Consider the following 16,286-nt stretch of genomic DNA (forward strand, 5'->3'; position numbering starts at 1 on the left):
ACTTCCTAAAAACAAGGCATATTGATTTTACCAGTGCTTGTTTTTGTTATTGCTTAGCCGATCTATTGGTTCCCAAAACCAGAAACGATATGCCAACCTACATATGGAAGGAAGGATCCTTTCTTGTCATCATACAAAGCTTCCCTGAAAATGATCCTTATTTATCAGTTTGACTTTTGATGAAACCCTAACTCTACCGAGCATGGTATTATGCAGGAACTTGAGCCTCCCAACAATCCAGGTCTCTGCTTCCTGGCCTTCTCATTCTCTTTTAAGGACCGTATACTCCAGTTTTTTCTGAGACCTTTTCTAATTTTCCCTTTTCGTTCTCTACTCAAAAGGAACTCATAAGTTTGTTTCTTTAAACTTATACTCTGACCTAAAGAAGATAACTAACTGTTCAAACACAAGTCAGCATGAAACTATTGTCTAAATCAGCTTTTCAATGATGTTAGGAATTGGGAAGTTTAATCTCAGCCTTCACTGATGGTGCTGTAATTTTTTCATTTCATGTTGCTCTTCTGATATCTTAGAGACTTTTAATGATGAGGATGACATCTCTTCTATCGACTCTTTAGATGATAGAAGCAGTTGAGTGGTTGCAGCTTATTAAAGGACCCAAGTGTGTTGGCAGCCATGTTCTCTACTTGTTGTTTTGTCCCACAGTCCCGGGTTATGTCCTCCGTTTGAATGATCTGCCTGACTTTTGATTTGGTGTGGCCATTATCTTCTTTAATTTTTTTGCAAAACTTTTATTATTAGATGATGTTAGTAACAGTTTACAACAATGTCCACTGAGCTGTCAAGTCACAACCAGCATGTGCATATTCGCACACAAAGCCAGTTGGTTGTATGAATATGCAGCATGACTACTTAAAAATGATATATGAGGAAGAAAAAGTAATAACCCCCCGCCTTCCCCCACAAACACTAAGTAGTGCCAAACCCAAGGGTAAAAAAGTAACCTACCCGTCCTGCAGTTATATGTGTTGTTAATATTTTACCCGTCGGTCCATTGCTCCACATTACCGTTTTAAGGTTACAATAATGTAATGCATGTCAGCAATTTTGTTGATGTATGTGCCCGCATGGACTGGCACCCACATCTCATTTGCACGCCCTACCATTTCTAATAGGTGGCAGCCACCACTGTGTCTGGGGGGCTTCATATGAGAGCGGCACCCAGTATAAACTTGAAAGGGTACCTTTAGTGCCCACTAATGTAGGAAAAAGTGTCTTGAATGTAGGTGTATCTCTGTCTCCCTCGGTCGGTCTCCTCTCCTTCCCTCTGTCTCCCCGAACATCCATCCATCGGTTCTCACGTTCACCCTTTATTCATCCACATTTGCATGCTTCCTTCATTGTCCATCCACTCATCGGTATATGCATGCATCCATTTATCTTTTTAGCCATTGATCCAGTCACTAGCCCATCACCTATCCTTCCACCAATCCCCTATCCACTCTGCTACTTATCATTCCATTTCTCCATCCAACACTCCAATTGGTTCATTCTAAAGTCCATCCATCCTTCCACCCTTCACCATTTCTTCCTTCTTTGTTTCGAAGTTTCCTTCCTTCTTTCACTCTTCCTTTCCCCTTCCATTCTTGTCTTTCTTTCTGCCCATCTTACTTTTTCCTCCTGTGTAGATAGCTTTTTTTTGTAGTTGGCTCTATGTGTGGGTGGCTCTGTGTGTGGGTGGCTCTGTGTGTGTGGGTGGCTCTATGTGAATGACTCTGTGTGTGTGTGACTCTGTATGTATGTATGTGTGTGTGTGTGTGTGGGTGGCTCTATGTGGGTGTAAATGCAATAGGTCATGCATATGCGAGCGTATAAGCTATTGGCATTGTAAATGACAATGCTATTTATTTATGATTTTTAAAAAAATAAGAACTTTATAAGCAATGCCAATAGCTCTACCTTTATTAATGCCGAGACCATTGCATTGTAAATGCTTGTTATCATTGTCTGAAGGATTTGACTTTCACAGGGAAACAGAAGAAATGATGAAATTTGAGTCAATGGCAGAAAAGGCGATGATTCTGCAGAAATAGAATAAATGTAGTCGGGCCTCATGGACTTTGTGAATACAATCTTGCCAGAGGAAGTGCAGTGGATGCCCAGCTGCTACTCCTGCAGAGCCACAAGTGCTACTCAACGTCCACAGCTGCTGCAGCCTTCTGCATCATCCAAGAGTTAAAGCTCCCAGGGGCTCTTGTAGTGCAACTCCTGCAGAAGCATGTAGGACTAATCGCAGGGCTTAAAGTCAGGTGATAAAATTATCGCCGCTTTAGCGGCTGAAACCTGCTGCTACAACGGCGATAATGGTCTTGATAATATGCTCTATGGTATTACAATTGAAGCTCCGGGTAGATGTCCTTCACATCTAACATGGACTTAAATTGGAATTCCATAGAGCATATTATCAAGCCCATTATCGCCGTTTTAGCTGCAATTTTCTGCTGCTAAAGCGGTGATAATTTTATCGCCTGTCTTGATAATATGCCCCTATGTTTTTAGGTCTCGCCTGTCGATGCGCATGCGCATCGAGCAAGGCGAGAGTATTGGGACTTATCCACTCTTTATCCACACTGCAAGGAATCGTGGCGATTCCTTGCAGTGCCCGTGACTTTTAAGCTCAATGCGCATGCGCATTGAGCTTAAAAGCGCGTGCACGTCCGTCTTTGTTTACCCGCTCCGCCCCCTCCCCTTCCCGCCGTGTCGCATTTCTCCTCCCCCCTCCCCTCTCCTCCGTCCGTCCGTCTTGTTTGTTTGTTTAATTTAACCCGCTCCGCCCCCTCCCCTTCCCGCCGTGTCGCATTTCTCCTCCCCCCTCCCCTCTCCTCCGTCCGTCCGTCTTGTTTGTTTGTTTAATTTAACCCGCTCCGCCCCCTCCCCTTCCCGCCATGTCGCATTTGTTTGTTTTTGCAGCCGCCAATTGAAAACATAAAGGCCAGAGGAGCATGGCAGGAGGAGGAAAAGGCCTCTCCTTTTCCCACCATTGCAGGCCAGTGGCGGGGACTCTCAGTGAATACCAAGGTAAGAGTCGTGAGGCGTTTTCTTTGCCCCAGCTATCTATCCGGCGGAGGCCTCACATAAAGACTCCATTTTGAGCGCACAATCTCACTTTGGACCGGAAACGCAGGCTTCGGAAAGCCCGTATGTCTCAACACTCTAGGGGCTCGGTGCATCCTAGCCTGCTCGGATGCACACATGTCTCGCGACTGGTAACAAAACTGGTCAATCGGTGTTATACGCCACATTTCTAAAAGGGCTGTGAGAAAGGGTGGATTTGAATTGGCCTGCAGCCTCCACACCCATTTCCCCGGCACCCTCCTCGCACCGCTCTGGTTCCGCTCAGAGAACATATCCTCGTAAAATTACAAATATCCGGCTACTCTAAACATCTTGAAACCTCTGAACTACTTTAGCAAACCCAGCGAGTTTTGTCCTCGACCAATGTAAACTGTGTAGAACTCGAGACCGCGCCATAAATCAAGGAACATTTGAAGCGCATCGTTCCAGCGCTAGAATAAACACGGCCGATTACATCTGTCCGCTCACTGTAAACGGTGCCGGTTAATTTATGCAATCCTGCTGCACAGGTCTAGGCCCGCCAACTCTTGCCAGAAGTGTGGAATGCTGGAGAACCCCTAAAACAATTATGCACACTACTCGCTCGGGAGAGAGCCTGGAAAAAAACAGGCAATACATACATAACACGGACTGATTAAGATGATGCAAAATGAAGGAAAAAAAATAAAATTCAGACCGAAACGAGCAAAATGTCTACAGTTTGACAAACGAGATATTACGTAAGGAATGACGGAACTAACTCAGATCGCCACATGACATGATGGAAGCCATCTCAAATCGTTTTTTTATAAAAAGGTGCAGAGTATGCTGTCAGTTTACTCGCAGCTTTTCAACAAATCCGCCATCTTGGATTGCTGCAGCAAAACCCCTCTTAAGAGGAGGCTCCCTCTGTTAGACCCGGACTTTAATAGCAGCATGGACATACCATGCCTTACGTACATTTTTAAACCCAACACTTGAACACCCTTTGCCACAAGGCTCACTTCGACAAACCTTTGCATGGAGGGGGCGGGGGATGCGGGCAAGCCCTGTGCGGTAACCATGGTATGTGCCATCCCCTTTGTGTTCCGTAGCCCCTCCTCAATCCCCCCCAGTTTGTTTGGGGGGTTTTCTGCCCATAAATCCAGCTACAAAGAAACAGTGTTACTGCTGGAGGGGGTGTGGCTGTACATACGTGTGCGCCCTGGAGAGCATGATTGGCAATATATGCTTGATTAGAAGGACGTAAAGAATAGCGGGCCTGCCGGGATTCGTACACCTTTTAGACTATTGGAGATCTCTGCAGTGGATGCAGTAGTCCACTGAGCTATCTTACTAACAAATATATATGTGATGTGTTCCTGCGTATGCCTCCTCTCTTTTTGGTAGAAATAATACACCCTCACTCACCCTCAACCCCTCACTCACCCTCACTCACCCCCACCCTCACTCACCCTCAACACCTCATCCTCACTCACCCTCAACCCCTCACTCACCCTCACTCACCCTCACCCCCACCCTCACTCACCCTCACTCACCCTCAACCCCTCACCCTCACCCCCTCACTCACCCTCAACCCCACCCTCACCCTCACTCACCCTCAACCCCTCACCCTCACACAGTGCAATAGGTCTCAGAGCATTTGAGTTAGAGCTTTTAGAAATGTTTATGGCTTTTTTTATTTGTAATTCTTTAGCATTGGCTACAGGAAACAAAAATGCTAAAGATTTACAAAAAAACCCCATAAACAATTCTAAAAGCACTAACTCTAATGCTGCGAGACCTATTGCATTTCCAATGCTTGTTATTTTGAGTTGTGGCTCGTGTCCACCCCCTGCATCTACCACCCACGGAGTAGCCTTTGCCTGCCCAACCCACACTACCACTGTGACTCAGGTGCTGAAGGGTTACTTGGCCCATTTGCTCCAGGCTCATAGCAAGTCAGGCCCTGGTACCTCAGTAGTAGAAGGCCTAAAAAGCTCACTCCCCAAATTGGTTGTGCCCAGTAGCTCCTCGTTGCCCATGGGCCTCCGCAAGGGGTTATAACAATTACCAACAAGTATATTCATAACCATTGACCCATACTTCTGAAACCCTTCATTTTTTATGTTCTCTAGCATTGTATTGCTGCTCTTCTTCCAATTATCACTTCATGCAGCTCGATCGTTCCAGGTGAATACGTCCTTTTATATCTTCATTCTGAAGACCTGCATAATTTTGCGACTAATTGAAACAGTCAACTGTTCCTAGGATTTAGCGGGGCAGCATGGAAGGAGTTAAGGAGACCAGGAGTGCTGGTCCCACTTTCTATTTTGATACCCAAAAACATCCACACATAAATTAAAAAAGATACATTATTATTGTAATTTTTACATAGTTTAATTTCAAGTGCATGTTCATGCCAATTTATAAAACTTATTATGTTCACTAAATATTTTTTTCATGCTTCTCCACACCCACTATCTATTTCCCCTGGAGTGAAACTGTGATAATCATTGTTAAGACTGTATTAGAATCTAAAAAGAAAAGAAACCCCTTGTCGCTGCTGAAACTGTTTTCAGATATTCCACACAATAAGGGTTCGGTAGATTTTGTTGACCCAGTGTGCCTCCCTTGTAGAAGTTTAACAGTTAACTAATTTGTCGTTAAGATGAAATACTAAGAAATGTTTAACAAGTTCCTGCTACCAACTTGCGGACAAGAAAATGGATTACAAGAAAAGTAATTTATAGATTTTAATCTGTATTTCTGCACTCCTTTTTTATATAGCATTTTTCCTCTTACTACAATCATCACTTAATGGAGGGCAATCATTCCAAGTCAAAACTACCTCTGATGTCTTCTGTCTCAAGGCCACTTTTTACAGGCGATACCAGCTACCTAGAAACATGGGCAAGAAGGAAGGCAGTATTCATAATAGTAGAGAGCAGGACGATCTTGCTTTATTTAATAAATTAACACAAGCTTTAGTTCTCTTCTCACAGGCTAACCAAATTGCAACAGCTTGAAACATGAAAACCCTGTTTTACAGAAATATGGAATAACAAGGGTGTTGTGACTTAATTTTCAAGAGAGCTTTTCAGGAAATCATGCTGCACTAAACATGAGGTACGGACTGAAACAAACGGTAGCTTTGCTTGTAGATCACAGAGGTTTCATTTGGTGTTTACTTCATTCTTTTGGATTAACAATAATATGTAATACACGTTGAAACAAGTAGTTTTGACAGAAGGACGAAGAAAAATGAAATTGTTAAAACGGTCTATTCTTGAAGCACAGATCTCTTCAATATGCCATGCGTTAATGAGTCCCTTTCTGTACAATTTGGGCAAAGCGATTTGTAATTGAGAGTGTTGTATCGATGAATCGGTCCACACAGTTGTTCAAGCACGTTTCTGTCCTGGAGTCCAACTTCGAGCCTGGTTTCTCCACGCATTTGTCCCAGCAAACATCCATGAAGTTATGAACCTGTATGTAAAAAATAAAAAAAGAAGCAAAAACTAAATTGGAGTATAGACAATTTCTAACAGGTAAGTAGTAGTACTGGGGGAAACACTTTATGAAGTAAAACAATCGGTTTCATCAGTCACGCTATTAATTACAATCAGTGGGAATTTTCAGCATTTAAGTCCAAAAACATTGGTGCCCTGAAATGTGTCTGCCATACTACTTCTTGATGATTTACAGGCTGCAACCACATGTAATGCACCTTTCTTTCTATAAAATGTGCAGACAGTAAAAAATAATAATTTTTTAAAAAATGTCTTCTTTCAAAACGGGACTTATTACGCATTAGGGTTTGACATTCGGGCCTTGCGTAGGGTGTTTGCCATGGCTGATGTTGCCTCAGTGCCACTGACCTCGCCAAGGCACATGGACCAAGCCAATAATTAATTCCCAGCGCAGCCAGACTTTTGCATGAGATTTTGATTTGCAGCCCTTCCCTGAGAAGATATCCCGCATGTGACAGGCTGCCTTGTCTCAACCAGCCTTTGAGATACTTGCCTGACTTCCCCCGCCCCAATGGCTTTTCTCGTCAGAGCGCTTCAGCCCAACATAATGAAATGTATTGGCATGAAAAGTATTGCTAAAGTAAATAAACGGGGCAAAAAATGATTTGTAAACATTATTGAGCACTGCCTTTCCGGGGTAACCTCACACAAATTCTGCATTCCAAAACACCAGGTTCATTCTTAGTTTAAAAAAAAAAAAAACACACAACCTTCATCACACAAAGGCCACATAATGTTTTCCTAGCTAATCTGGTGTTATACTGCAACATAAAACAGATACAAGTACTATACATAACAAATGCTTGAGCATTCATTACACGTTTCTCATAAAAGGTATCTAAGCCAAATTTGTGTCCCTTTTTTAGGTCTAGGTAATATCCGGTTTGCCAAAGGCAGACTGGAAGTCCGAGAATTAATGATTCTTAGTGGGACTATTTGTCCCGCCTCTGTTTTTGCCTCTCCCCCATTGGCTGGCTTCCTAAACGGAGGCCAGCCATTGGAGAGAGCTGGCCCTCCGAATAGGCTCCGGCTTTTTCGGATTTGGGGGCGTAAGTTTTGCTGTTCTTTAGACAGTGACGTTGTCTGTCACTCAAAACAGCAAAACCACACCCCCAATTCCAAAAAAATCGGAAGCTTGCGGCCACCATTTTGTTTCACCGCAGTGACGGTGAGCATCGAGCCTCTGCCTCGGTTTATTTTTTGCAGGGGTAACCGGTCCCCGGGGGGCCACGGGGGCATCCAGAAGCGCCAAGCCCGAGTGACGTGGAGAAGTGGATCGACGACCGGCTGGATGCGCTGTACATGGGCAGGGTGAGTGCCGGGCAATACCTCCCCCCCACCCCCTCCTTTCACAGGTTTGTTCATGTGGCATATCAATGCGTCCGAATGTCGGGGGTAGCGCAAGTTGGGGGTAACACAAATTGACATCAGGCAGGGACCATCAGACAGCCGATGGCGTCATCTGCTTGACCCACCTTTATCCCTTGAATAGCCTCGTGTTTATGATCGAGGGGCCAGGTTACCGGATGGGCAAGGACTTGTGTTATAAAAGCCGAGCACTATTGCTGTGTGTGTGGCCAGTGCGCTCTAAATTCTGGGGTCCTTGTTGCGGGTGTAGTTGGGGCCTGCGTGCATTTGCAGAGTACATGAGAGGTGCACTATGGATTCTGGGTACTTGATATATTTGTGAGGGGCTTGTACTACATATTTTGAGCGTGTGGCCACATGTTGTTTGCTCTGATGGTGTTCTAAAGATTCAGGGGAGTTAGTTACTGTATGTGCGGGTGCAAGAGGCATGCACTGTGAATTCTTGGAGTTTGGCCTCGTGTCGTTTGCACGAAGCATGTTCTATAAATGCGAGAGGGAGGGGGTTACTGGATGTGTGGGGTGCACTGTAAATTCTGCTGGGAGTGTGGCCGCATATATTATTTGCACGGAGAGCGTGCTACAAATGGGAGAGGGGTGTATTAGGTGCTTGAAATGGAAATACGAAGGTGTAGTTACTTATTTTACCCAGAGTACCTGTTTGCTACAGAAAAAAACTTTACTCCCCCATTAAAAGTATTGCATCCGTGGTAAGAAGTAGAGGCATTCTTCCTTTCGATTTAAAGAAGTGTAGGTACTGGGTACCTGGCCATTTAAAGCACTGAGTACTGTACATTCTGTAAGTGTGTTGTTTACAGGAAGGGTGCTCTACAAATTCAGGGGGAGAAGTTACTGTATAAAATGGGTGCGAGGTGGTGTACTGTAAATTCCGGGCGTGTGGTCTCGTGTGATTTGCACGAAGGGTATGCTATGCATTTGGGGGGAGGAGTTAATGTATATTCGGAGTGCTCCTGGCGCACTGTAAATTCTGGGTGTGCGGACTCGTGTGGTTTGCACGGGGGTGTGCTATATATTCGTAGGAAGAAGTGACTACATGCGGGTGCAAGGGGGTGTACTGTAAATTCTATGAGTGTGGCCTCGTGTAGTCTGCATGGAGGGGGTGTTGGAAATTTGGGGGGGGGGAGAGGAGTATATGCGGAGTGCAAGGGGGCGCACTGTAATCCAGGGAGTGCGGCCGCACGTGTCGTTTGCACGGGAGGGTGTTCTATAAATTCGAGGGGGTGGTGACTTTAATGAAGGGTGTGCACTGTAAATTCTTCGCGTGTCCGTGTGGTTTGCACGCAGGGGTTCAGTACATTTTGGTGGCAAGGAGTTCCGGTATATAGATTTCTGGGGCTACCACAGTATTGGTCCACAACCACTCCTTCAGTCTGACGGTACCTGAGCTGCCAGTCTTCCTGCTGTCTCTTTGTCCAGGGCCTCTCCCCAGGGTGGGCAGGTGAACACTCTGGGGGTCCTGCAGCACCTCCAAGAAGCCTGGCTGGCTGTAGAAGGCAGGGATGCCCCCGGGCCCCAGCAGTCCCATGCCCATCCCGGCCGGGCTCAGCACGCTGCGGGCCGCCAGCAGGTGCGCCCCTGGGCTCAAAGCGTCCAGGCTGGGCCTGGGCGGCACCGGGGGGTCCTTGTTCAAGCCCAGGATTTCCTGGATGCCGAAGCTGGTGCAGCGGGGCAGGTGGGGCACGGCTGGGGGCATCCGGGCCTTGGTCAAGGGCTCCGGCAGCAGCTGCCCCTCTTTGCCCGTCATTCTACAGATGGGTGGGTGCGTCCTGTGCCAGGCTGAGGAGATGCGCCCTTACCAGGCGTCAGACGCAGTCACATTTTACTTCACCGCCAGTTATCATATCTGCAGTGTTTGGTGTCGAGTCCTCCCAAAGGGCATTCACATGGTGCTTTTTATTACCTCTGCTTCCTGCCCACAGGTCGAGCCTGAGGGGACCTGAGTGTCACTTTTTCTCTGAACAAGAAACTGCTCACAATTTCACCTTTTGTGTGGTCGGGGTTCAGAGAAAATAATGATGCGAATAGTTGGCCTTTGTGCTTTGAGAAAAAAACAGTCAAATAAAAGCATTCTGCTTTCTCAGCTAATGGTTGAGGCAGGGCATTTTCAAATTCGTTCTGTGGCGATTTATTTGTAGCCCGTTACTTGGAACTTTATTTGTGTGAAAATAGTACTGTTTAATGTTTGGTATTCATCGAGTTAGTAAGAAAGGCTGACTTGACATGGCCGGGATCTGAAACTCTGCTGACCTGCAGGTCACATCTTAGTGGTGGGCCATGAACCCTCCTAGTTGGTTTGAAATAAGCATGCTGTCTTCCGTGGCAAGATCATATGTGCACGTGGCAACCAGCACGAGATTAATACACCTGTTCAATTCTAGCAGCCCAGTCCTAAAGGTTCCTAGGTGAATACACTGCACACCAGGCAGTAATGGACTGGAAAGAAGCTATGTCACACCTATATGCTAATTAGCACGCTTACTTTAAAAAATTTTTTTTGGTGTGGGTGGAAATCTTTTGGGACAAGATAAATAAGTGTCACTTGGCTGGATGAGGGTGTGCGCGGAGAGACACAGCTTTGTGTTTGTCTTGGTAGATAAGGGGGGGTAGTGTGAGCTCAAGAACTGTAACTAATAATCTTGTCGTGGGTGGGTGTGTGTGTCTGGCTCTGGGTGGGTGTGTGGCTCTGTGTGTGACTCTGGGTGTGTGCGTGTCTGGCTCTGGGTGGGTGTGTGTGTCTGGGTGGGTGTGGGTGTGTGTCTGGCTCTGGGTGTGTGTGTGTGTGGCTCTGGGTGGGTGGGTGGGTGGGTGGGTGTGTGTGTGTCTGGCTCTGGGTGGGTGGGTGGGTGTGTGTGTGTCTGGCTCTGGGTGGGTGGGTGTGTGTGTCTGGCTCTGGGTGGGTGGGTGTCTGGCTCTGGGTGGGTGGGTGTGTGTCTGGCTGTGTGTGTGCGTGTGTCTGGCTGTGTGTGTGCGTGTGGCTCTGGGTGTGTGCGTGTGGCTCTGGGTGTGTGCGTGTGTGGCGCTCTGTTGGGTGTGTGTGGCGCTCTGTTGGGTGTGTGTGGTGCTCTGTTGGGTGTGTGTGGCGCTCTGTTGTGTGTGTGGCGCTCTGTTGTGTGTGTGGCGCTCTGTTGTGTTAGTGTGTGTGTGGCGCTCTGTTGTGTTAGTGTGTGTGTGGCGCTCTGTTGTGTGTGTGGCGCTCAGCTGTGTGTGTGGCGCTCTGTTGTGTGTGTGGCGCTCTGTTGTGTGTGTGGCGCTCTGTTGTGTGTGTGGCGCTCAGTTGTGTGTGTGGCGCTCTGTTGTGTGTGTGGCGCTCTGTTGTGTGTGTGTGTGGCGCTCTGTTGTGTGTGTGTGTGTGGCGCTCTGTTGTGTGTGCGTGTGGCGCTCTGTTGTGGGTGCGTGTGGCGTTCTGTTGTGGGTGTGCGTGTGGCGCTCTGTTGTGGGTGTGCGTGTGGCGCTCTGTTGTGGGTGTGCGTGTGGCGCTCTGTTGTGGGTGGCGCTCTGTTGTGGGTGTGTGTGGCGCTCTGTTGTGGGTGTGGGTGTGTGGCGCTCTGTTGTGTGTGTGTGGCGCTCTGTTGGGTGTGTGTGGCGCTCTGTTGTGTGTGTTTGGCGCTCTGTTGTGTGTGTTTGTGTGTGTGGCGCTCTGTTGTGTGTGGCGCTCTGTTGTGTGTGTGTGTGGCACTCTGTTGTGTGTGTGGCGCTCTGTTGTGTGTGTGTGTGGTGCTCTGTTGTGTGTGTGTGGCGCTCTGTTGTGTGTGTGGCGCTCTGTTGTGTGTGTGTGTGGCGCTCTGTTGTGTGTGTGTGTGTGTGTGGCGCTCTGTTGTGTGTGTGTGTGTGTGGCACTCTGGTGTGTGTGTGGCTTTGTGTGTGGCTCTTGTTGGGTGTAAATGCAATAGGTCATGCATTTGCGAGCGATTAACATATAGGCAATGTAAATGACAATGCCATTTATTTAAGATTTTAAAAAAATGAGCTATGCCAATATCTCTACCTTTATTAATTTGTTCATTGCCACAATCCAGCAGAGCCTTAGAGAAATTAAGGGTGGGATTGATAATGCTGAGAATGCTCTACAAAAAATCTTCCAACACATTTGATGGAGACATTCACTCCCCCGTCATTTGAAGACACTCTGGGAGCGATTAAGTCACTGAGATCCGGTGCTCCCGGGGATACCTGCCCTGCTCGTGTGTTGGCAGCAGTGGCAGAATCAGTGGCGAAGGAAATTACGCAAATAATGGATCTGTCCTTTAAAACATCTAAGGTTCCCGATGAATGGAAACAGGCAAAGCTGCTTCCCCTGCTGAAAAAAGTGGGTGCTGATCCAACTACACCGGGCAACTATCGCCCTATTTCCCTGCTGCCAGCAATGGCGAAAGTTGGAGAGAAACTTGCGTTTCGCCAGTTGAACGCCTTTGTTGAGTCCTCAGAGGCCCTTCACCCTGCCCAGTCGGGCTTTCGTGCAGCCCATAGCACGGAGATAGCCCTCGTTGAGATCTCAGAGGCCATCAGAGAGTGTTTGGACAGTGGCGGCAGAGCGGCGCTAATATTATTGGACCTATCTGCCGCGTTTGATACTGTCCCGCACTCTCTTCTTCTGGCACGTTTGGCTGAGATAGGTGTGGTGGGTCCGGAATTGAAATGGGTAGGATCCTTTCTGTCTGATAGATCTCAGCAGGTTTGGCTTCCTCCATTCTCTTCTTTGGCCAAACCACTCACGACAGGGGTAGCCCAGGGATCCACGCTGAGCCCCCTGCTTTTTAACGTCTACCTTACTCCGCTCATTGTGTTGGCAGAACTTGGGGCCAAAATTATGGCGTATGCGGATGATACGCAATTATTATTTACCTGGCCCGGTGGTCATTCGCTCTGGCTTGTCTTCAGTTTTCAGTTGGTTAGCGGCGGCGCAACTGAAGTGTAACGAAGATAAAACTGAAATCCTGCCATATGGGCAATTCCCCCCCAAACTTTAGAGAACTCCTGTGGCCTGTCGATTTTCCCCAACCTTGCTCAGTGAACATCCCTGCAAAGAACCTAGGTGTATGGTTTGGGGAGGATCTGAGGTTCGAAGCACATATAAAGAAACTTACGGGCATGTGCTTTGGGTCTCTTAAGGCTATGAGGAAGTTCTTTCCCTATCTTCCTTCCGCAGCTAGAGAGTCTGTCGCGAGAGCTCTTATACTCTCACGGCTCGACTATGCCAATTCTCTCTTCAGTGGGACTCCATCTTTTTTGGTTTCCCGTTTGCAGGTAATTCAAAACGCTACAGCGAGACTACTTTGTAATGTGCCTAGCAGGGAAAGTGCTAGAATCCATCTGAAACAACTACACTGGCTACCAGTCTCTCAACTAATCACTTTTAAAATATTGACATTGGCATTTAAGGCAGTTAATGAGCTGGGGCCTTCGTATCTGAAGAAAAGATTTAGACGTTATGTCCCCAATCGCGCTCTTCGATCGGCTGATCTGAGTCTGCTGGAGGTTCCGCGCTTTCAGCGGGTACGACTTGGTGGTCGGTCTATCGGCGTTCTTGCCGCTTCCGCCTGGAATACTTTACCACTTTCTTTGAGATCTATCCAGAATTTTGTCCCTTTCAAGAAGGCCCTGAAAACCCATCTTTTTAGGTTTGCTTATTAGTTTAACTCTCAATCTCTTTTATTTAACCACATGCCTGTTTTTCCTACCGCGCCAGGACACTCTGGTAGTAACGGAGCGCGTTATAAAACAGCTAAATAAATAAATACATTATACAGCCTCTCTGCCAGCCCTTGCCATCCATTGCCTGTTATTGTTGTCAGTCAATTTTTTCTGCTGCCTGTTAAAACATATAGCAAGGGGCAAATGAAATGGTAGGCCACATATTTCTGCCGCCTGCTAACATTTAGTATGGGGTGAATAAAATGATTGCAGTAACTCGCGGTCAAATCAGCCCGTGTCCGTTCTACTATATCAGAAAAATAAATCCCTTTACCTCAAGAGGCTACTGTGGAAAAGTGTGCTTTTTAAAACCCAATAAGGTGTGCTTTTGGGGATTTTTTGCATGTTGGAGATGGGCCAAGCATCTTCACAAATAATAAACCATTACAAAAAGCAATGACAAAAAAACAAAACAAGTACTGCAAAGCCAAAAGGATGGCAGTCCGTGCCAGACATAGTGGCTTTGCCAATACTGGTTTCGCACAAGATGGGGATAAGTACCCAAGGTTTGTCAATTCCACTGGAGAGAACTGAGAAAATAGCCCGAATATTCAAAATGTTGCATCTTGTTTCGGTAAAATGTCCAGTGCAACAAAGTGCTTTTTTCCCAAGAACGGCAGCAACAAAAAGGTTTGCTGTGTCGAGATCAACCTCTTTCTAGCTTTTGAGGGGCAGGGAGAGTGGTTAAGAAAACAAAGTGAGAGTAATTTTCTTTTGTGGTTTTTGCCTACTTGCAGTTTGTGATTTACACAAGTGTGAATCCATTTGCGAACTCAGAAAGCTACACATTTCAGAAAAGGATTAAAATTAATCTGAATTCAGCAAGGAGATTTTTGTGTACGTTTCTCAATGTTTCCCGAATTAAAGTAAGTAGGAAAAATAAGAATACATGACAAGGTTTTCTTCTGTAGCATAAATTAATGTCCCGTTATGTCGGGCAGACACTTCCGGTCACAGGCATACAAAATGTTTGTTGGCTGTCTAAAAATCACTCGATACCCAGAGGTATTAACTGAAATGCAGCTAATAACTGATCATGGTCTACACACCACACATCAATTAAAAAATCGAAAGAATGAACAAGCATTTGCAAAGCCTATGAGGAGTCAGGCAATAAATGATTAAGAAGCCCCTATTAGTAGGCAATGGGTGGGTTCTAAGCCCCCTTAAAAAAAAAAAACTATTCTTATAAACAGACCATAAACTTGTAAGGACAGCGCATTTGCTGTCCAGGTGAGACCTAGTGAGGAATGAAATGTGGGGGCATATTTACATTTCGAATGTGGGGAAGAACTGCTGGTGGCACTAACGAACAAGCATTTGCAATGCAATAGGTCTCGCATTTACGTGAGTTTGCGCTATTGACATGGTAAATGACAATGCCTTTTATTTTTGTTTCCGTCTTTAAAACATAAATAAAAGGCATTGTTATTTAGAATGCAGATAGCTTAAACTCACGTAAATGCGAGACCTTTTGCATTGCAAAGACTTGTTACACTACTGCCGGCAACTGTGCCTGGAGCAGTGAAGTGATCACTGCTAGCAATCCTGCATACAGTGTCCACTAATGTAGTCTTTTCTGAAATTGCTACTATTACACTATTAATAATATTAGAACAGTGGGCAGATTTTTATTAAACATAAGTAGCTCTTACTACAGAAAAAGTTTGAGACCTCTGGTTTACAGAAAACAAAGAAAATGTGTTTCATCTTTTTTAACGTTTTTTTAAAAAGTTTTATTCCGGACTCAAAATGCAAGCCATACCTATTGGCTTTGGCAGTCCTTGTTTACCCTTGTCTGCAGTGCACAAAGGTGATGAAAACTAAAGTATTTCATAGTACATATTTTAAGTTAACCAGATTTCTGTTTAATTGAGCATATCTCATCATCGCCTTGAAAATGAGTGTTCAGGCAAATGCAGGAACATTGTGTATGTTTTGCTCAACATTTGTTAGCACACTTCCAGTCTTTTCGGTAGATAAACAAAGCGATGGTAATTAAGATTAAGAACGATATGTGGTACCAAACACTGCAATGCGGCACACACCTCTCGCCGCATACATTAGGGTACCATACTCTTCTTTTAAATTAATGTGTGTCCTATTCGTAAATCACCACGTCTGACACTCCTTGACAAAATGGCGATAGATTAGGGCAGTAAAATCGACTCATAACAGAATAAAATCATGATATTGATAAAACCAGTGGCAACAAAATACTTTAAATAGGTTTTTATAGCCCTCCGAAATGCTGGTGTTTTTCGTATCTGAATTTTAAGCGGAGTCTGTAACAAAGCAGGACCCTCAAAAAATCTGAAGGCGCAACCCTCACAAGGGGCATGACACGAAGAACAGTCAGGAGATGCCAGGGGAAGTAGTGGTGGAGGAGATAGGACAGACCACACGCAATCTCCCCGATGGACCCTTGACCAAAGCATCCATGCACATGGCATCAGTAGGTCCACAGCCAACCAGTACAAGTTCCAGCAAGGTTCCAACACGCGGGCAAATTTTTCCAAATGTAAAAAGGTAGGATATGCAATTGATCATTCTTCGTTCTTCACTGTTATATTTCCTGGTAGTATCCATGAAAAAGCAATATTCTTCTAGTGCTCACCTTAT

At 45.8% G+C, this 16,286-nt stretch overlaps 1 protein-coding gene across 1 annotated transcript in view; it reads right to left on the reverse strand.

The window, feature by feature from the left end:
* Positions 1-5,995: 5,995 nt before the first annotated feature.
* The window catches only part of TIMM8B (translocase of inner mitochondrial membrane 8 homolog B), a 69,695-nt gene continuing 59,404 nt past the window's right edge, over positions 5,996-16,286 (reverse strand). Inside the window, exon 2 of the mRNA XM_086956979.1 lies at positions 5,996-6,543. Within this exon, the coding sequence (XP_086813105.1) occupies positions 6,376-6,543 (168 nt within the window). The 3' untranslated portion in view covers positions 5,996-6,375. The remainder of the gene's footprint in view (positions 6,544-16,286) is intronic.

Source organism: Lissotriton vulgaris, chromosome 2_1 (genome assembly GCF_964263255.1).
Source record: "Lissotriton vulgaris chromosome 2_1, aLisVul1.2, whole genome shotgun sequence".
NCBI classification, from domain to species: Eukaryota; Metazoa; Chordata; class Amphibia; order Caudata; family Salamandridae; genus Lissotriton; species Lissotriton vulgaris.